The sequence below is a fragment of the Procambarus clarkii genome, chromosome 41, assembly GCF_040958095.1.
Source record: "Procambarus clarkii isolate CNS0578487 chromosome 41, FALCON_Pclarkii_2.0, whole genome shotgun sequence".
Lineage (NCBI taxonomy): Eukaryota > Metazoa > Arthropoda > Malacostraca > Decapoda > Cambaridae > Procambarus > Procambarus clarkii.
In genome coordinates, this window is record NC_091190.1 from 26,051,749 (window position 1) to 26,074,660 (window position 22,912).

General features: G+C 39.7%; 1 protein-coding gene across 1 annotated transcript in view; it reads left to right on the forward strand.

Moving 5' to 3' along the window:
* The window catches only part of rg (A kinase anchor protein rugose), a 246,574-nt gene that overhangs the window by 51,652 nt on the left and 172,010 nt on the right, over window positions 1-22,912 (forward strand). The window contains exons 4-5 of the mRNA XM_069339474.1: window positions 16,188-16,244; window positions 21,113-21,253. Coding sequence (XP_069195575.1) covers window positions 16,188-16,244; window positions 21,113-21,253 — 198 coding nt within the window. The remainder of the gene's footprint in view (window positions 1-16,187; window positions 16,245-21,112; window positions 21,254-22,912) is intronic.

Genomic DNA, 22,912 nt, shown 5'->3' on the forward strand with positions numbered 1-22,912 from the left:
CTCTCTCTCTCTCTCTCTCTCTCTCTCTCTCTCTCTCTCTCTCTCTCTCGCAACAATACCATTAATAAAAAAGAGCATATAATATATATTAGAGTAATAACATGGTAGTGCCAGTCACAACTCCATAAGGTGTGAAATATCGGTTCTGCCTCACTGACATGTAAAGTACTTCGTCATGGTTACTGTCCACCTCTTTGTCTCATACCTATACTCAAAAATATCATACAATAATGTATTATTAAAAAATAATGTTAAATTTAAATTACATCAATTATATATATATATATATATATATATATATATATATATATATATATATATATATATATATACAGTATATATATATATATACAGTATATATATATATATATATATATATGTCGTACCTAGTAGCCAGAATGCACTTATCGGCCTACTATGCAAGGCCCGATTTGCATAATAAGCCAAGTTTTCCTGATTTAATATATTTCCTCTAATTTTTTTCTTATGAAATGATAAAGCTACCCATTTCATTATGTATGAGGTAAAAAAAAAATTATTGGAGTCAAAATTAATGTAGATATATGACCGAACCTAACCAACCCTACCTAACCTAACCTAACCTATCTTTATTGGTTAGGTTAGGTTAGGTAGCCGAAAAAGTTAGGTTAGGTTAGGTTAGGTAGGTTAGGTAGTCGAAAAACAATTAATTCGTGAAAACTTGGCTTATTAGGCAAATTGGGCCTTGCATAGTAGGCTGAGAAGCGCGTTCTGGCTACTAGGTACGACATGTGTATATATATATATATATATATATATATATATATATATATATATATATATATATATATATATATATATATAATATATATTATACATGTACCTAGTAGCCAGAACGCACTTCTCGGCCTACTGTGCAAGTTCCGATTTGCCTAATAGGCCGAATGATTTTCTTTATTTGCAACTAATTGTTTCCAATTGGTTTATTTTAATTATTATTATTAAGTTATATTAAAAACAAAAATTATTGACGAAGTTAAGTTAGATTAGGTTAGGTTAAGCTAGGTTAGGTTAGGACATATATCTACCTTAGTTTTAACTCAAATTAAAAAAAAATGACCTCATACACAATGAAATGGATAGCTCTATCATTTCATAAGAAAAAAATTAGAAAATATATAAATTCAGGAATACTTGGTTTATTAGCCAAATCGACTTTTGCATAGCAGGCCGAGTACTGCGTTCTGGCTACTAGGTACATTATATATATATATATATATATATATATATATATATATATATATATATATATATATATATATATATATATATATAGCACATGTATACTGACAAAGACAGTATATACATTAAAACAGGTGGGTTATGAAAAAGTATATTTCAGGCTGGTTAATCTGATAATTTCCAGCTTATAATAACTTCAAATTTATTCAAATAAATTGTTATTTGATATAATTTAACCTTGTAAACACATTGGGTACAACTTTGTTATAATGTGTAATTGGTGAGTGAAGGTAATGAAGCGTGTGCTTCACTGGAGAAGGTTAGGGGCTCTTGTGTTGAACGCTCCTTCAAGGTACCACCAAGATAATGTCTGGAAAAACACCGACTATCACGATGTAATTTTACACTGCCGTACTCTGGTGGTATTGTGTCACGTCGTTTGTGGACCCTTGCATGATCTATTGAAGTTGTTTCAACTCATGGGGAGTGGGGGGTAGAGGGGTGGGGGTTGCATCATTGTTTTCCCCATGTGCGTTCTTGGGGCCAGTGTTGCAGCATTGTTGGTGACCTTGTTATTTTTGCAACTTATGTAAAGGAAACCTTTTCTGTTTTTTTTTGTTTGTATTTTGATTTGAACCTTCCTCCATACAGACCTTGATTCCAGCCCGTCCTCTCACCAAATACGTCATATTTTTTTACGCAATCGACCGATCCGTTAAAAATGCAACGTATTAGGAAAATGAAAGCATCGCAATATTGACGTTTTCCATGCATCGGCCTCGATAGGTGCGGTGGGTTGCTTGGATTTGTACATTTCCAGATAGGCAAAACAGTTGTATTTTTTACGAAGTGGCAAATACAGAGAACGCACTGTACTCGAAGGCTCGATATAGGTTTACGATTATATATATTACGTACCTATTAGTCACAAATCTGTTAATGAATATTAGTTTCTTAAGGATTTTGAAATTGGAATTGCAATTTTTGCAAGATTAAGGCCCCTTGAGATTATCTTGAGATGATTTCGGGGCTTTTAGTGTCCCCGCGGCCCGGTCCTCGACCAGGCCTCCACCCCCAGGAAGCAGCCCGTGACAGCTGGCTAACACCCAGGTACCTATTTTACTGCTAGGTAACAGGGGCATAGGGTGAAAGAAACTCTGCCCTTTGTTTCTCGCCGGCGCCTGGGATCGAACCCAGGACCACAGGATCACAAGTCCAGCATGCTGTCCGCTCGGCCGACCGGCTCCCTCTCCCCCTGAGGATAATTGTACCATGGTTATTGTTCTTGGTGAGTTGTTGGGCTACATTATGTTTTGAAAGAGAAAGCTATATTACCTTTCCCACAATCCATGACTTTGCATCTATTTGAATTAAGTTAGATTCGCCATATGCAGCAGTGATATTCTGAATGTTGCATTCCAGCAGTGTTGCCACTCAGACTGCGGCTATTTTATGCCCTGATTTGCTATTGCAGGCAAATTCCGAGTTGACATGAGGCAAAGGAGCGACAACTTAGGCCTAGAAGTCTGAAGGGGCCTATCAAACGCTCGATTTTTTTTCTCATTTGTTAGCATTTCTATAAAAATATAATTATATAATAAAATGACATTAATATTAGTTATTAATATATAATTTAATATATAATTAACTTAACGTTACCCAATTTAACATCAACTAGGCCCAATTATTAAACAAGACTTCGTTATTTTATATTTATGCTTAAATATCAATTATTAGATTTAATTATATTTAGTTTTTGTTATTTGGTATTTTTTTTACCTAAGATGGTGTTGCTTATGATCAAGATTTACATATTCTCAGACTTTTCCTTATTTTCTTTTAATAAAAATCAGAAACTGAAATTACGCTTGAATGACTAATTATTATGTTAAAATTATTACTGTTTAGAAATAACATAAACAATTAACTAATGAATGTTAAGTTATGCACGAAATACTTCGCATGTTAAAGCCCCTGTAATATGTTCTTATATATTTTGTATGAATAAAATTATTATTATTATTATTATTATTATTATTATTATTATTATTATTTATCGTGTTTTTACAACGATTTCATTAGTGTGCTTGGGCTAGATCTCTTTAGAGATCTCTAAAGCTAAATATCGATCCTGTAGGCACAAATAGGTGAATACATACACACGCACACACACGCGCGCGCGCGCACACACACACACACACACACACACACACACACACACACACACACTCCACCTGTTGATTGACGGCTGAGAGGCGGGACCAAAGAGCCAGAGCTCAACCCCCGCAAGCACAATTAGGTGAGTACACACACACACACACACACACACACACACACACACACACACACACACACACACACACACAGCAATGTCTTAGTTCTGTATTTCATTCAGGAAGGATTACATTATTTGATCGTGTTCGGTATAAGTGTGTTAAGTGTGTTATGTTACATGTTCACCGTCTAGGGTTCGAACCCGGATCGTTGTCGCTTTCCAGACGAGCGGGTGCGAGGACACTGTCCACCTCCCCACAGGAGTTGTGTTGTGTGTTATCTTCTTTGATATCTTTACATTTCAGATAGTTTTCCTCATTTTCCTTGACATAATGATATCCTGAAACCGTATATGTCAGTTGTTTGTACAGGTAAAGTAACTCTCGAACTAGGACATAGGTAAGTCAAAGGTTACCTACTAAGCGGCTAATCTTGCCTCATTATTTATAAGAGGTTGAAAATATAGTTTATGATACCTCTCAAGACCAAGACGGTACTCATTGTAGTCTGTCAGTATCCTCTATCTGTCAGTACCCTGTCCCTTGTCAGAATTCTCCTTTTAGACGATGGATACTGATATTACATCAAGGGCGCGTGATCTGCATGCAGGTGGACGGCTTGAGCCATCACTTTTACTGTCAGTAAATAACAGTTATTATGTAAAAGTGTGTGCTCTTAACCGCCGACCTTCCGCTCTCTCTCTATGACTTTTCATGGTGATACACTGAAGTACTTTGACGTATACGATCCTGTGACTGTCGTCGCCCTTAAATCAACAACAACATTAGAATACTTGCTGGTGTTGTGGTGTTAGTGTTAGATTCATGTTAGGTTACCCCCCTTTCTTAGAAAACGTGAGTGAAACCCCTAAAATTATTTTTGTGCGTTTCGGAGTTTAAGATTACCAAATAATGGGAAGCTTTAGTACAAGGTTCGTAGCGTTCAGGTGTGCACGCGGCCGCATGTTACACAAGTCATAAAAGGTATTACCAAACAGTGAGCGTGACGTGGGTGGAGCCAGGCGTGCGTGGGCCGTCTGGGTGGCAGTCGATCAGCTGAGCGAATGTAAACAAACATGTCGTCACGAGATGGTGGGTGTCTCTCCCATCCACCACTCCGCTCACCCACCTACACCCTTCCACAGGGCGCCACAGGTGTGATGGCCTCGGGTGGCTGTTGGGGCGTTGACCAAGCACCAGGGGCTATTGTTATTAACCAGCTGCCGAGTAGGTTTACGCAGTGAGAGTAAAGTCAATTATTGGCCATTTCATAAGCCATTGTTGTCTTTGTTATAGGGAGCGCTCACACACAAGGCTGTGTTTACAGTTGGTCTTGTAGGGTTGTGAGAGGTGGATGGTTACCTTTGATATACAGGTTAGGGACGTGTTTCTTGGGCCACACACGTACCAACACCAGGTGAAAGTGCCACGACCCTGTCACTTCCAGGCACCTGTGAATTCAACCCCAGCACCAACCACTTCCGACCACACCCCGAGCATATCACACTCTAATCCACCCCGGCCCACCCCCTCCCCAACCTAACCCACATTACTCAATCCATCCGACCCGGGATCAATGGATATCCATGTATTTTAAAATACCTAAATTTACATGAGGGCCACTCTCTCTAGTGGCATCGATGAGGACAGGAAGGGGGGGGGGGGGCTTGACAAAGGTTCCCCCCCCCCATTTGTCCTGTGTGACTAACCATATGCATTTCTAGCTCTTGCTAAAGCGATCAAGCTTAGCTGAAAACACACACATCTTGTCAGCAAGGTATCACCTGATTACTCGCCTGGGTACCAAGATTATTTTTATACTGGGATTACCAAGGTACACGCCTCCTAACATAACTCGTACTACATTCTATACTTACACAAGTTTTCCTTCGCTTCTACCCCTTCACCTTCTACCTCTCCCGCTCTCCCGTCCCTAAAAAAAAAAACGTATACAGTGAAACTCAATCCAGCCCCACTCAATTACATGCTCAAATAAACCATTATTAAAATGTGAATTATATGTTTAAAATTTGTAAACAAACTCCCCAAGAGGGCCTCACGGCTGAAACCCCTCCCTGGGGGATCGTAGTCCTAATGACCAGGTTCGATTCCCGGCGGATGCAGAAATAAATGGGCTGAGTTTCTTTCACCCTGAATGCCCTGTTCGCCTAGCAGTAAATAGGTACCTGGGAGTTAGACAGCTGCTACGTGCTGCTTCCTGGGGATGTGTGTGTGTGTGTGTGTGTGCTCACTTTACACTCTCACTAGTACAATTAGGTGAGTATATACACACTCCACAAAGCGGTGGAAGTCAAAACCGTCAAAGTTTCAAAGAGTTTTTTTTATTAATTAGATACATCTGCATTTGTGCAGCTGCCCTAGACTATATGAAGACTATATGTACAGTGTGTCAAAAAGCTAGCTACGTGGTGCTAAAAAATCCTCAAAGAGTTCCGAGCCCTGTGCTTCAGAAGTCTAAGGTTCGAGCCCTTTCACCAGGAAGAGTGTTCCTAATACAATTGACTTGTGGTTTATGCAAGTGTATATATATATATATATATATATATATATATATATATATATATATATATAACTGAAAACTCACACCCCAGAAGTGACTCGAACCCATACTCAGTTGCATATTGTCCTGGGGACCATTCAGGCTTGTTCGCATTTGTGTTCCTCACGTGTGCCCCAAAGAATGAAGTGATTTGGTAAAATGCTATGCCCAAGATTACCATCCGAGTGCCGGCGGTGGGGTGGTTCAAATAGCCTCGGCTATCACCTCATTATGTCCGGTCGTGATGGTCAAGTGGATTAAGGCGTCTTGTACATACCAGTTGCGTTGCTTCTGGGAGTATGGGTTCGAGTCACTTCTGGGGTGTGAGTTTTCAGTTGCATATTGTCCTGGGGACCATTCAGGCTTGTTCGCATTTGTGTTCCTCACGTGTGCCCCAAAGAATGAAGTGATTTGGTAAAATGCTATGCTCAAGATTACCATCCGAGTGCCGGCGGTGGGGTGGTTCAAATAGCCTCGGCTATCACCTCATTATGTCCGGTCGTGATGGTCAAGTGGATTAAGGCGTCTTGTACATACCAGTTGCGTTGCTTCTGGGAGTATGGGTTCGAGTCACTTCTGGGGTGTGAGTTTTCAGTTGCATATTGTCCTGGGGACCATTCAGGCTTGTTCGCATATATATATATATATGTATATATGTCGTACCTAGTAGCCAGAACGCACTTCTCAGCCTACTATGCAAGGCCCGATTTGCCTAATAAGCCAAGTTTTCATGAATTAATAAATTTTCTCTATTTTTTTCTTATGAAATGATAAAGCTACCCATTTCATTATATATGAGGACAATTTTTTTTATTGGAGTTAAAATTAACGTAGATATATGACCGAACCTAACCAACCCTACCTAACCTAACCTAACCTATCTTTATAGGTTAGGTTAGGTCGTGGAAAAAGTTAGGTTAGGTTAGGTTAGGTAGTCGAAAAACCATTAATTCGTGAAAACTTGGCTTATTAGGCAAATCGGGCCTTGCATAGTAGGCAGAGAAGAGCGTTCTGGCTACTAGGTACGACATATATATATATATATATATATTATAATTGTTCTTAACAAATAAGTAAACAGTAAAACAAATGTAATGTGTTGTTTAAGTGTAGTGTATGTATGTATATAGTAGTAGTGTATGTAGTATATGTATGTACACTACAATATGTAGTGTTTAAGAGCTTATATATTTATGTATGCTCAATTAAATAATACTGGACCCCACTAATGCTATTAAAATAGCGGAATTAACATAAGTTAAACTGGAATGACCGGATATTCATTGCTCAGTCATGAGCCAGGACTGGAAAATACATTTCTTTCCCACTTTAAAAAATAAAATCTAAATTGGTTCATCAATATTTATGTATCTATTCTATACTATGTGAAGAGTTAGATAGTTTGCATCGAGGTACTTAAGATCCCCACCTGGAAGAAGGATTAGTTATACAGGAGCATGTGATCAGTACTGGAACACTTTGGTGCATTATGAGGAGGGTATCTTAAAAACACAAGTGTGAATAAAATCATTACTAAGCTCCAGGTGCTTCATATCGGCAGGTCTGAAGGGTCTAATGATTGAACATTCAATAATTTTGTGTAGGAGTCTGCGCGGGGAGTAGACGAACTCTCAGAACCCTCTCCAGGTATGAGGTAAGGTAAGGTAATTAAGGGAAGTACAGGGGGTGTTATGAACTAGCTACTCTAGACTATATGAAGGGGGAGTACAGTGTGTGTCAAGTACTAGTTACGTGATGCTAAAAGTCCCCATCACACAGGATGGTTAGTCATATAGAGGCATGTGATCATTAGCCTGCACTGGCAAAGTATGGATGCATAATGAGAATATTCTCAAGACGAGAGTTTTTTTTATTAATACATGAGGTACATCTGCATTTGTACAGCTACCCTAGACTATATGAAGTGGAGTACAGTGTGGCAAAAAAGCTAACTAGGTGAAGCTAAAAAAATCCACGAGAGCAACCAAGGAACAACAGGAAATTCTACGGAACTGCATCATAGAATTTCACTAATCAAACTTAGGACATTTACATATTGCAATAAATTGTGCAAATCAGTTATGTCGAAATCCAAATATCAGTTGCATTATTCTCCATCTAACCTTACTGAAGGTTGAAATAGAGGATTCTCAAGTGTTAGCAGATTTAGAGATACGTGACGCTGCCATAACATAAAATATTATTGAACGCCAGTTGTGCACAGTTGATTGACAGTTGAGAGGCGGGACCAAAGAGCAGAGCTCAATCTCCGCAAGTACAAGTAGGCGAGTACACACACACACACACACACACACACACACACACACACACACACACACACACACACACACACACACACACACACACACACATATATCCAGCACATGGGAAGCAGGCCATAGCAGCTGTCTAACGCCCAGCTATCTGTTTACTGCAAGGTGAACAGGCCCATCGGGAGAAAAAATCAACCCATTTCTCTCCTCCTCGCCCAGAAATCTAACCGGGGGCCCTTAGAACTACGGTCCCTGAGCGCTGTCAACTCAGCCGCGAGGCCCCGTGTATGAGTGAGTGGGTGACAGAGAAAGAAATATATGTAATAGATATGATAGAGAAAATTAGGTTTTGAGTAAGTACATCAAACGCTTAAAATGGTAGAGTGTAAGAGCTCGATCCTGCAGGTACAAATAGTAAATAAATACACTCCCATCCCCCCCCCCCACACATACACCAGCCTAACTACACCAGGTGTGTACACAAGTGTGATTCGCGGTAGCCTGAGTTTGACGGCGTCATTGACACAATTACCAAACCTGCAGCTGTAACCCCCCCCCCCCCCACTCCCCCAGAGCCCCGTTCTCTCAATACGTCGCATTTTTAACGGAATCAACAATTCCGTTAATATGCGACGCATTAGTCAATTAGTCAGCACTGTAATGCTAACTTCTGGCCATCGGCTTTAGTTTGCTTGTTTCTATTGTTGTTATAGATTCAGCTAAGGGGAACAAAAAGTTCCCAAGTAGCACGGGCTATGGTGAGCCCGTAGTGAACTTCCCTGGCACAGGAGCAGGGCTGTCCTTGTTTCTTGTTAGTTGACACACTTGTATTGGTACGTAGTGGCCTCGGAGCTACACGTCTCCTCACGCCCACAGAATATTGGTGAGCTGTCCAAGTCAGGGCAATAGTCCACACAATATTATATAGATAAAAGTCCCGGCAGTAATAATGTAATTACAATAACGAAACCGATACATCAATCACCAAATACATATATACAGTAATAATAGTATTAACAATTATATTAATTATATGGAAATAACGACATGAGTAAATATTATAAATTATAGAAAGTAGCTGCTAAAATATTTTATAGGACTATTATAGGTCATGAAATTATAACTATTTTAAGTATGGTTTTCTATGAGATGTTTATATTTCCCGTATATTTAAGTTTTGGTAGTTTTGTTGAGAGATAGACACTATTGCACAAATTTCAGTAACTTTTTAATCTCCTCCTGCGCATTTAATCACAATAGTTTCTGAATGGCACAGTCCTATCTTAAGTTTCATAGTATAGTACATATCCTAGTGCTTTTAAATGATTCATTGTGCGAGTGGCTTCATACAATGAATGGATATACTACGTTTATGTGATTTAATGGTGCTTGAAGCCATTATCATAGGACTTGTATTTTAAGAATGTCTTCCAGATTTATAATACACAAATATTTAAAAAACGACAGGATGAACAACCCAGCGGGTTTTCTTCCTATTGGGGGGTGTTGTACATGTTGCTATGGCGGTGTGTTCACTCACAGGATGGGTGTTGCTGCCCAATACTGTCACTATGGCGGTGTGTTCACTCACAGGATGGGTGATGCTGCCCAATACTGTCACTATGGCGGTGTGTTCACTCACAGGATGAGTGGCGCTGCCCAATACTGTCACTATGGCGGTGTGTTCACTCACAGGATGAGTGGCGCTGCCCAATACTGTCACTATGGCGGTGTGTTCACTCACAGGATGAGTGGCGCTGCCCAATACTGTCACTATGGCGGTGTGTTCACTCACAGGATGAGTGGCGCTGCCCAATACTGTCACTATGGCGGTGTGTTCACTCACAGGATGAGTGGCGCTGCCCAATACTGTCACTATGGCGGTGTGTTCACTCACAGGATGAGTGGCGCTGCCCAATACTGTCACTATGGCGGTGTGTTCACTCACAGGATGAGTGGCGCTGCCCAATACTGTCACTATGGCGGTGTGTCCACTCACAGGATGGGTGATGCTGCCCAATACTGTCACTATGGCGGTGTGTTCACTCACAGGATGAGTGACGCTGCCCAATACTGTCACTATGGCGGTGTGTTCACTCACAGGATGGGTGATGCTGCCCAATACTGTCACTATGGCGGTGTGTTCACTCACAGGATGAGTGATGCTGCCCAATACTGTCACTATGGCGGTGTGTTCACTCACAGGATGGGTGATGCTGCCCAACAAACTCGCCCCTCGGGGCAAAACTTAAAAAAAAAAAAACACGTAGGAAACGCTGCAGTAAATAATGTTAATTCCTGTGAGGTTTAGGAAACAAATTCTCCTGACTTTCTCCGTCTGCAGACGGTGTCAAGGAAGCTGTACAAATAACACCAGTGTGGTGCAGATGTTTGCTCAGTAACGGAAGCGTGAAAATATAGAATAACCAGCTACAAAATCTTGATCAGATTTTTGGCTTTTTACGACAATTTGGGAAAACGCTCAGATATCCATTGTTTGGTGTTTATACACGCCGGCAGCTGGCGAGACGTTCACCCCAGAAGATGGTGAACTGTGCAGGTGGTGCACGTCACCATCTGCACAGTTAGAAAGAACTTTTCCAGTGTCAGAGTAGTTAACAGGTGGAATGCATTAGGCAGTGATGTGGTGGAGGCTGGCTCCATACATAGTTTCAAGTGTAGATATGATAGCGCCCAGTAGGCTCAGGAATCTGTATATCAGTTGACTGACAGTTGAGAGGCGGAACCAAAGAGCCAGAGCTCAACTCCTGCAAGCACAACTTGGTGAGTATAACTAGGTGAGTACAGTGATCACCATGGTTCATTATAATAATGTAACCAAATTATTACAGTATTTACATATTATAATATATAAACAGTGTATAACAGTGCATTACATATTGTAATAATAAAAATAATAATAATTATTATTATTATTAGTTATTTTATTATTAGTATTATTAGGTATTACTATTATAATTATTATTATTTATTACATAATAATAATAATTATTATTATTATTATTTTTATGTAATTAATTATAATGGGGGAGGACTTGATAAGCGTGCAAGTAAGAGTGTGTTAGATCTTGTGGTGAGATGAGAAGGCGTCATGATGGATCAAGTGTGGGAGGGGAAAACCTCGCCACTTACTGTGATGACAATATTTTATGATAGATTACAAATATATATATATGCTGGTCGGGTCATCATTTAGAGTTCTTGGTGATTTATGACATGCGACTTACCCCCCTCCCCCCTCTCTCTCTCTCTCTCTCTCTCTCTCTCTCTCTCTCTCTCTCTCTCTCTCTCTCTCTCTCTCTCTCTCTCTCTCTCTCTCTCTCTCTCTCTCTCACACACACACACACACACTGTGGTGTGTGTGTGGAAAAAAATAGTAGTTAGTAACAGTTGATTGACAGTTAAGAGGCGGGCCGAAAGAGATGATTTGTGAGATTTGATTGAAGAGATTTGATTGAAGAGATGATTGAAGAGATTTGTGCTTGCGGGCTCAACCCCCGCAAGCACAAATACGTGAGTACACATACACCTCCCCTCCCCCTCCAGGAAGCAGCCCGTAACAGCTGTCTAAATCCCTGGTACCTATTTACTGCTAGGTAACAGGTGCATCAGAGTGAAAGAAACTCTGCCTATTGTTCCTCGTCGGCGCTGAGAATCGAACTCGGGCCACAGGATTACGAGTCCCTCGCGCTGTCTACCCAACTACCAGCGCCCCTGGTAGCGTGTGTGTGTGTGTGTGTGTGTGTGTGTGTGTGTGTTTGTGTGTGTGTGTGTGTGTGTGTGTGTGTGTGTGTGTGTGTGTGTGTGTGTGTGTGTGTGTGTGTGTGTACTCGCCTAGCTGTGCTTGCGGGGGTTGAGCTTTGGCTGTTTGGTCCCGCCTCTCAACCGTCACTCAACTGGTGTACAAGTTCCTGAGCCTTCTTGGCTCTATCATATCTACATTTGAAACTGTGTATGGAGTCAGCCTCCACCACATCACTTCCTAATGAATTCCATTTACTAACTACTCTGACTCTGAAAAAGTTCTTTCTAATGTCTCTGTGGCTCATTTGGGCACTCAGTTTCCACCTGTGTCCCCTTGTGCGTGTTCCACCCGTGTTAAATATTCCATCCTGTGTAATTACCTAATTGTACCCACCTAATTGTGCTTGCGGGGGTTGAGCTCTGGCTCTTTGGTCCCGCCTCTCAACCGTCAATCAACAATGTGTGTGTGTGTGCGCGCGCGTGCGCGTATACATAGAATAAAACTATGTGATTCAACACACTTTCAAGGAGTACAGTAGAAAGGTGTGGGTTTATATAACGCCCTTCACCTAAGTAGTTATAAAGAAACAAACATAATATCGAACAATGGAAGTGACTTGATGGGAATGTCAGATTTTTTTTAAATTCAATGTTTCACGAACAAAATAAATAAATAAATAAATAAATTATATATATATATATATATATATATATATATATATATATATATATATATAATATATATATATATATATATAATATATATATATATATATATATATATACTGTAATTCAATTAAAGGTGTGTTTTCAATTTATAATTAACATATTTTAACCTGGTCGTGATTGTTCTCACCACTTCAACTTTCATTGTAAATTACAATTGAGAATTGCAGCACTTATTACAGCATTTCACCGAGCAAAGTGTGTTGTTGCTAGGCTCTAATATGAACAGCTGTGTGGGAACACTAGGTACGCTACTGCTCACCCAGTCGTTCTGGACACTTGTGTTAATATAGAATTCTAGTTATTAACAATAGAAATTTTATTTGTAACAACTTACACAAATCATTACAAGAGTGGCTGGACTAAACAGATGTACCGTAATATAATCGAAACGTACATTACTGGCATAAATTAAGTAACATTTAGCTTACAATTGGATTCCTCAATTAATTGTCTCTTGTAAAGATAATTAATCATTGATTATATATTTAGTGCAATTATTATTTGTTCATGTTTGGCGTATTTTATTTAGGAAAACGGAATGTGGTTGCTGTGCATTGTTCCGCCTCGTGGTGAGGTTATGTCATTCTTGGCGGCATTTTAGTAACGGCTAAGCCTCAAGACAGTTTTTAGAACAATATGACGCGTTTGGTGGATTTGGTGAAAGGTGTGTGTGTGTGTGTGTGTGTGTGTGTGTGTGTGTGTGTGTGTGTGTGTGTGTGTGTGTGTGTGTGTGTGTGTGTGTGTGTGTGTCCCCTGCCGGGTGAAAATCGGGTTCAGTGCGTCACGGCTGTGAAAACAATAGCTTAATAAATTCTCAGCGGTGCGTTTATTATTTTGTTGTGGAGGTGGCAGAGTTGAAGGCTAGCGAGGTGTTCACGATCATAGGACAGTGACGCCCTCGTATTCCAGAGTAACCACGGCAAATATGGCTTTACTTAAACGCATTTTAGTGTTGACATACAGTACTAATTTAATTTTATTTTAGTTTCAGATTTGTGGGCTGGGTGTCTAATTTTCAGCTATATTATTATGACTTACTATCCGCACAGGAATGGTAATATAATGAAGCGTTTTCTTTACACTAGGCTAATTTGTTATTTGATTTGCTTTTTGATATTTTAGTAGGCTTGGACGTAAAAATCGCGTTACGGATTCCTGAAAACTAATAGGTGAATGTAATGCACATTAGGAAAATTAAAGGCATCTTGATCACGTGTTTCAACAGATATGGAAATTGGTTTTTCACAATTTTTAAGTTTAATTTTAAATTAGAAAATCAAGCCGTTTAAATAAAACAAAACTCGGAGTTTGTGTTTAATTATTACTTCAGCTCACTTTATGGCGTAACACACAGTGAGATAACAGTGTACGCAACTCACACCAGCATACGCATAGTGAGCAGACACTGCAGGAAATGATATACCAGTAGGCAAAGAGACACATCGAACACTCTATGTAGGGCAGACGTAAATCTGTGTATCTATGTATTTACGTATGTAGGTTAGCTTAGCATTTTAAAAGCACCGAATCACCTTCTGTAGTTGATTGTTCAATAAACCCTTGAACTATATGTTTAACACATCTCTAACCCTGTCCATGGAGGACAGAAGAAAATGTATATATGCTGGTTAGCATTGTAAATGTGTAGCCACGTTTGTGGTAGAAAATAATAAAAAAAAAGAAGGCAAAGAGGCCGGTAACACCTTTATTTCAATTCAGAAACTATAAACAAAAATACTGGCTAGTGAAGCTATTTATGATAAATCAACTTGTTCTCTGCGTTTGCCATTTCGTAAAAAATACAATAGTTTTGTCTAACCAAAAACGTACAAACCCAAGCAATTCACCTAAGCTCTCGAGGACGATGCATACAAAATGGCAATATTACAGTGCTTGATTTTGTTTTAATACGTCGTATTTTTAATGGGTTCGTTGTATCTGTGGAAACATTACTACGTATTAAGGACGGCTTGAAGACTTGAACCCACTGAAAGACCCCGAGCTAACACAGAAGCAGCAAGAGAAAGTATGGGCCAATAGACCTTCTGCAGTTACTTCCATTCTTATGTTTTCATACCCATTGATTCGTGTTCTGTCATAGCTTTGTCACCTCACCCAAAACTTTTGTACCATATTACCTCGCCCAAAACGAGTATGAGTATGATGTATGTTATATATATATATATATATATATATATATATATATATATATATATATATATATATATATATATATATATATATGTGTGTGTGTGTGTGTCGTACCTCTATGTAAGTGCCAGAACGCCCTTCTCGGCCAACTATGCAAGGCCCGATTTGTCTAATAGGCCGAGTGATTTTCTTTATTTTCAGTAAATTGTTTCGTATTGGTTTATTTTAATTATTATTATTATTATTATTATTATTATTATTATTATTATTATTATTATATTAAGAACATAAATTATTGATTTAGTTATGTTAGTTTAGGTTAAATTAAGATAGGTTAGGTTCGGTCATATATCTACGTTAGTTTTAACTCAAATTAAAAAAAATTTGCTCATACAAAATTAAATGAATAGCTTTATCATTTCATGAGAAAAAAAATGAAAAATATTAAAATTACGGAAAACTTGGCTTATTAGGCAAATTGGGCCATGCATAGTAGGCCAAGAACTGCTTTCTGACTACTAGGTACAACATTATATATATATAATATAATATAATATGAGAGACAGGCTTACTGTCTCCGACAATGAGAAAGCAAAAAAAAAATATTATTGTTGCATCCATGAATTAGAAAGTCAATTTGCTTTGGATGATAGGAATTGGTATATACGAAATACTGCAATGCGTCACATTAACTTGTGTTTTATTTACATTAATTTTTTAGTTACATAGGCCAACCCTCAGGAAATTAAATGAAAATGACAACTTTTCGGTCTGTCCTGGACCCTTCTCAGGTCGTAACTGATCACTGGATAAGGGTCCAGAAAGATCGCCACTTATATTTCATATGTGTGGGTTGGGTTATTTATTTCAGGCACGTTATGGCGGCTTATTCTCTGATTTGATGGATAATTTTGACTATTTATTTACTAACACCATTCTTCTCCCTAATTTTTGCTGTAACTAGTGTAATAATCATTCCCTTTAGTGTAATAATCATTCTCTTACGCTGTATTAACTAGGCATTAATTTAATGAATTAATAAACAACTAATCTGATTTACTGTGATGGGTTTTAACATGCTTTAACTTTCATCCTTTTCCTTTTAAATATAGGATTCTGATTTTCGAATCCTGTCCTTTCTCTCTGGCTGTGGTGTCCTTTCTACCTGTTTAGGCCAACAGCATGGGTGATGGTCTCTCTCTCTCTCTCTTGCAGAGTCAGTTCCGGTTCGACAATGAAAGTTACCTCCAACTACCAGAGAACCACAAGAGGGTAAGCCTTGTAAGCTAACCCCCGATTTCTGTAAACGCATAAGTTTGTCCAAGCTGCACTTATTTTCTTCCTTATTTTGCCATTTATGCACAATACATTATAAGGCATGACAATATCTACAGCTTTTTATGTTAACTGCCTGTGACGTGCTTATTTATTGCATGCAGTATCGGAGATGAAATTATTAATATATAGGTGTTTTAACCCTTACACTGCTACAATCGCCACATGCAATTTTTTCCCATTTGATTTGTTACAGATATATATGACTTCGAATGTTGAAGGTTATGCTGTTCCCAGGGACACTTACACAGTCAGGGCAAGTTAATATACCAAACGTGGGACAATCTTAAACGAGCCTATTTTATTCATACCGATGCATGGGACACAATGATCGAAAAGGCTCATTATCTAAATGAAAGCCCTACTTTTCTAATGGCATGCCCGATCAATATCCCCAGCAACCACCAGGTGGCAGGATCTTTATATAGACAGGATAGGTTATGAGAAAACCTTTAGAGCAGGACAGTTAATACGAACCAGCATCATGAGTTTGATCCATTATTTAGTCAGATTTTATTAGAATAGACGTTTTAGTTGCAACAAGTTTATGCAAATCCTTACAAATCTGACTGGGGGCTGCAAAAGGTGTGCAACAGGTGAAAACAAATACATTTTAGACAAAAACTTAAAAATCTCTAGACAATAATTTGAATGAAGCCACTCAGTTGCATAACCTAGCATTCAATTTAGACGATCCCAGTGGGCACAGTACCGAGGAATAACGTTCAAATGATTATCACTGAAATAAGACTTGCAAAGACTAAAAACAACATGACTTCATAAAACATTGCATGTCAATGAAATAAAGTCACACGTCAAATAACAAATTATGAGCCATTAATATGAATACAAATTATTCAGCGTATAATAAATAATAACCAGAATAAAACTTTCAAAACACAATTTATGCAACAGTTGTTGTTGCTGTTGATTTAGGGGCGACGACAATCGTGGGATCGGATGCGCCCCGGCGTACCAGTTAAGAGTTAATCGCGAAGCCCGGAAAGATTAAACGCCAAGCCAAATCGCGAAACAAGTGACGCCAATCACTGGAAACTAATATGCCTCGCGGCAAAGAAACGCAGACAGGCAGCTGATTGGGGAGCCCCAGGAGTCCCTCAGGGTGATAAGCACCGGCCTCGCCCCACACAAAGAACACTGGGTAGCAAAACCAAAACTCGGCCCCCAGCTAAAACGCAAAAGTCATCCAGTGCCCCCTGGCAGAGCAGAAGCCGGCGGCCCACCACGGCTGAGGGCACACCAGGAGCCCACCAAGACCTGCCAACCCCCGGCACCGGACACCGTCACCCCGCCGGGAGAACCAGCCAGAACACGTCAAAAAAAATCTAGCAACAATCCCGTGACCCAAAGTGATGTGTGCCAGACGTCGTACAACCGGACCGGTCAATGGGGATGCCAAACGGCAGTATCAAATCCAAATCGCGAAAACAGAACGTGATCTGGCGGCTCTCATGCGGAGCAGGTATCCAGACGTCCGCTTGTAATAATAATAATAATAATTAATATTTTATTTAGGAAAAGTACATACATAGATGCGGTTACAAACATTCTGATTGATTTATAGATAGAGCTAGTACATACAATACCTAAAGACACTAGTATGCATAGCGTTTTGAGCAACATTTGTCGTCAAGGTTGAACCAGGAGTCCTTTATGCAACAGTGATATATGGCTTCAACAAAATTTTAGATTGTCAACAAGCCTTCAGAATATTTGTGACAGTAATTCCTACAATAAATTTAAGTATTCAGCTATAGTGGTTTCCCTGCTTTCTAAACTGACCGAGTTGTTTTATTCAAGAATATGTAACGGTTTAAAGGACAATACATGCTTAGGGTAGGAGTTCGTCAAGGTTCTTATTGCTGGTTTATGTTAAGTAATTACGGGTTTGAGATAGTTTTGAACCGTAATTACATACGTACCGTTGGTGGAAGATGCAGCCCGTCCTCCAAACAGACCCAAAAGTGATTCCATGCACCCGCCAAACCCCCAGATATTTATGAATGAAAAACGGTTTACACATGACTCCCAACTGTTGACGTTCGAACACTTCCGGAACAAGTGCTTTACTGACGAATTTTCTTTGAAGCACAACGCTGAAAGATGAATGAATGATATAGTATAATAAGTGTAGAGTTAGGTACATTATGCATGGCAGTTGAAGTTCAATTTGTTGCCTGTGTGTGTAGACCTTGTAATTTATCCTCTGTTCTGCTCACAGTTTTGTTGCAAATTCTTGAACCTATTTGCTGGCAGATGTTTCCAGATAATATATAGTACGTCTTGTTAATGCTGAGGATGCGTGTATTAGTTACATCGTGCATGTATGGTCTTATTTGAGTTCATGATTTACTAGATTCAGATGTTCAGATTCAGATGTTTATTCAGGTAAGGTATATACATACAAGTGATGTTACATTAATGGATTGATATATAGATAGAGCTAGTACATACAATGCCTAAAGCCACTATTACGCAATGCGTTTCGGGCAAGAAAAACATTAATATCTAGAACTTAATACTAATTGAGCATAAAGAATAAAAAGTGTTGAGAACAAATACAAATAAAGATAAAAAAAGGGGGAACATGACTGAAAAAGCAGCACAAATACAATAGGTTGACAAACAGTGATGATTAAAAAAAAAAAGAAAATAACAGACATGGGTTGACAATAGAGGAGTGAGGTAGATTACAGGGAATTTATTAGGTAGTGTTTAGTTTTTATCTTAAACTGGTTGAGAGAGGTACAGTCTTTAACATGGTTGGGAAGGTCATTCCACATTCTGGGCCCCTTGATTTGCAGAGCATTTCTAGTTTGATTAAGACGTACTCTAGGAATATCAAAACTGTATTTATTTCTGGTGTGGTGCTCATGGGTTCTGTTACAACCTTCTATGAAGCTTTTAAGATCAGGATTGGCATTATAGTTTAGCGTTTTATATATGTATAATACACTTGAGAGAATGTGCAGTGACTTAATATCTAACATATTCAGAGATTTGAGTAGGGGTACCGAGTGATGTCTGGGGCCAGAGTTGGATATTGTTCTAATAGCAGCTTTGTGTTGGGTAATTAGAGGACGTAAGTGATTTTGGGTAGTAGAACCCCAAGCACAAATACCATAGTTGAGATAAGGATAGATAAGGGAGTAATAGAGAGTCACCAGGGCAGGGCGTGGTACATAATATCTGATCTTAGAAAGAATGCCCACAGTTTTTGAAACTTTTTTTGATATATTTAGAATGTGTCCCTGGAAATTCAGCTTGTGGTCAATGAGAATGCCAAGGAATTTGCCATCTAATTTGTTACAAATTTGGGTATTGTTTATTTTGAGATTTATATGACTAGAGGATTTATTGCCAAACAGAATATAGAAAGTTTTGTCAATGTTAAGGGTGAGTTTGTTGGCAGTTAGCCAAAGATGGGCTTTATTTAGCTCAGTATTTACTGTGGCATTTAGAGCAAGAGGGTCAGGACTGGAGTAAATGAAGGTTGTGTCGTCAGCAAATAGAATTGGTTTGAGGTGTTGGGAGGCATTTGGAAGGTCATTAATGTAGATGAGAAAGAGGAGAGGGCCAAGTATGCTGCCCTGAGGAACACCAATGTTGATGGTTACTAGGCTTCCAGTTCCGTGCCACTCAAGTTCAAGTTTATTGAGTAAATAAAGTACATCTTAAAAGGATAGAGTAGCTTAGGCTGTTTCTACCCTCGTAACCGTGCCTCTCTGTGAGTCCTTGGCATGGACTCACTGACCTCATTGTATGAAGCATTTAATAAGTCAACCAGGTTGTGGCTATCGGTACTCTGCGAAACCTGATCGCATCATTCAGAGAGGCTGATCATTGATTACATACTAAGTTCTTAATTTTAAATAATATATTTATTCATTGTAGTGTTATATAGCATACAGTACTGTAAATTTTCCATTGGGTGATTTCTTATAAACGAAAATTGCATGACTTAGCTGTATTTAGAAGATTTTTTTTCATGAATGTACTTCGAGCTATGGCACCATTTTTAAGACACTCCATTTATAATACAACATAATGTAAGCAAAGTTGAGTAGTTCCCGCTTTATTTTAATTTTCCATATATTTTTTAAGTTGATTTTCTTATTGAAGGAGAGTTTTGATTTGTTGTTTGATAGTGTGCCTGTTATTTTTATATCCCTTCGTTAATGGTTTTGCATGTTTACATCACATACCTGATGTAAGATTTTTTAGCTACTTCGAAAGGTTTTCATTAGTTAAAAGTGCCAATAAAAAGAAACATAACTTAGGGGTTGTGAGACATTCTGAAAATTAGTTACAATATTTTTTAATTTCAAGTTGTTATTTATGAGTAACTGAATAATGTTTGGCCTATAAGAACTAAAATCTATATTTTTTATACTATTGCATAATAAAGAAAGAAATTGAATTGAATTATACTATAGAAATCCAGCTCATCTTCCTAAACTTAAAGTACCTATAATATCTATTTGCTGGAAACTACCAGCATGAAGTGATGGACCACTAGTTAGTAGAATTTTACATTGCTGAATTTGGACAAACAGAAAACTTTATCAACGTGAATATTATAAATCAGTATTGTGATCACATTTAGTTTAAATAACGTATGTGGTTAGCATATATCGCACAATAAATATATTAAACTATTATATAAATAGTATGTGAATAGTCTATATTCCCCAGGAAAGTTTATTATATATTCTCTTATGGAAGATGAGTGCTCCTTATGAACCATTGTTATTTGCATTTCTAAAGGACGTCTTTTTCCTAAGGTACTGTATGATGGCAAACTAGCAGCAGCGATTGTATTTATGTATAATCCAGTAGCTACGGACTCCCAGCTCTGTTTGCAGTCTGCCCCAAAGGGCAACCCTTCGTTCTTCGTCCACAACCCCCATGCCCTTATGCTACAGGTGAGTGATCTGTTGATTGATCTCTTTTTTTTTCATTTGTCATTGACACCATTCCAATATATGGGTATGTTACATCAGGGCAAATGGGACCTTTGACAAGCCACCGGCTTCCTTTCCTCGTCGAGGCCACTAGCATTAGTGGCACTCAGGTAAATTCAAGTAAAATACCCATCCTGTGGGCGGTAATGGACCCCATACCTATCCTGTGAGGGGTAATGGACCTACAGCCATCTTGTGGGCGGCACTGGAAAAGGTTACAGAGGCATATAATTAGCTCAGGAACTGATCCCCGAAACTCATTGAGTAGGCTGTGTGTGTTTTTGTTTGTAATGTTACTACACACTTCTCAACACTGACACCCTTCAATACCCACACACTTCTCCACACTGATATCCCCCTCAATACCCACACATTTCTCCGCACTGATATCCCCCTCAATACCCACGCACTTCTCCACATTGACACCCCCTCAATACCCACACGCTTCTCCACACTGATATCCCCCTCAATACCCACACACACTTCTCCACATTGACACCCCCTCAGTACCCACACACTTCTCCACACTGACACCCCCCTCAATACCCACACGCACTTCTCCACACTGACACCCCCCTCAATACCCACACGCACTTCTCCACACTGACACCCCCCTCAATACCCACACACTTCTCCACACTGACACCCCCCTCAATACCCACACACTTATCCACACTGACACCCCCCTCAATACCCACACACTTCTCCACACTGACACCCCCCTCAATACCCACACACTTCTTCACACTGACACCCCCCTCAATACCCACACACTTCTCCACACTGACACCCCCCTCAATACCCACACACTTCTCCACACTGACACCCCCTCAATACCCACACACTTCTCCACACTGACACCCCCTCAATACCCACACACTTCTCCACACTGACACCCCCTCAATACCCCACACACACTTCTCCACACTGACACCCCCTCAATACCCACACACTTCTCCACACTGACACCCCCTCAATACCCACACACTTCTCCACACTGACACCCCCTCAATACCCACACACTTCTCCACACTGACACCCCCTCAATACCCCACACACACTTCTCCACACTGACACCCCCTCAATACCCACACACTTCTCCACACTGACACCCCCTCAATACCCCACACACACTTCTCCACACTGACACCCCCTCAATACCCACACACTTCTCCACACTGACACCCCCTCAATACCCACACACTTCTCCACACTGACACCCCCTCAATACCCACACACTTCTCCACACTGACACCCCCTCAATACCCACACACTTCTCCACACTGACACCCCCTCAATACCCCACACACACTTCTCCACACTGACACCCCCTCAATACCCCACACACACTTCTCCACACTGACACCCCCTCAATACCCCACACACACTTCTCCACACTGACACCCCCTCAATACCCCACACACACTTCTCCACACTGACACCCCCTCAATACCCCACACACACTTCTCCACACTGACACCCCCTCAATACCCCACACACACTTCTCCACACTGACACCCCCTCAATACCCCACACACACTTCTCCACACTGACACCCCCTCAATACCCCACACACACTTCTCCACACTGACACCCCCTCAATACCCACACACTTCTCCA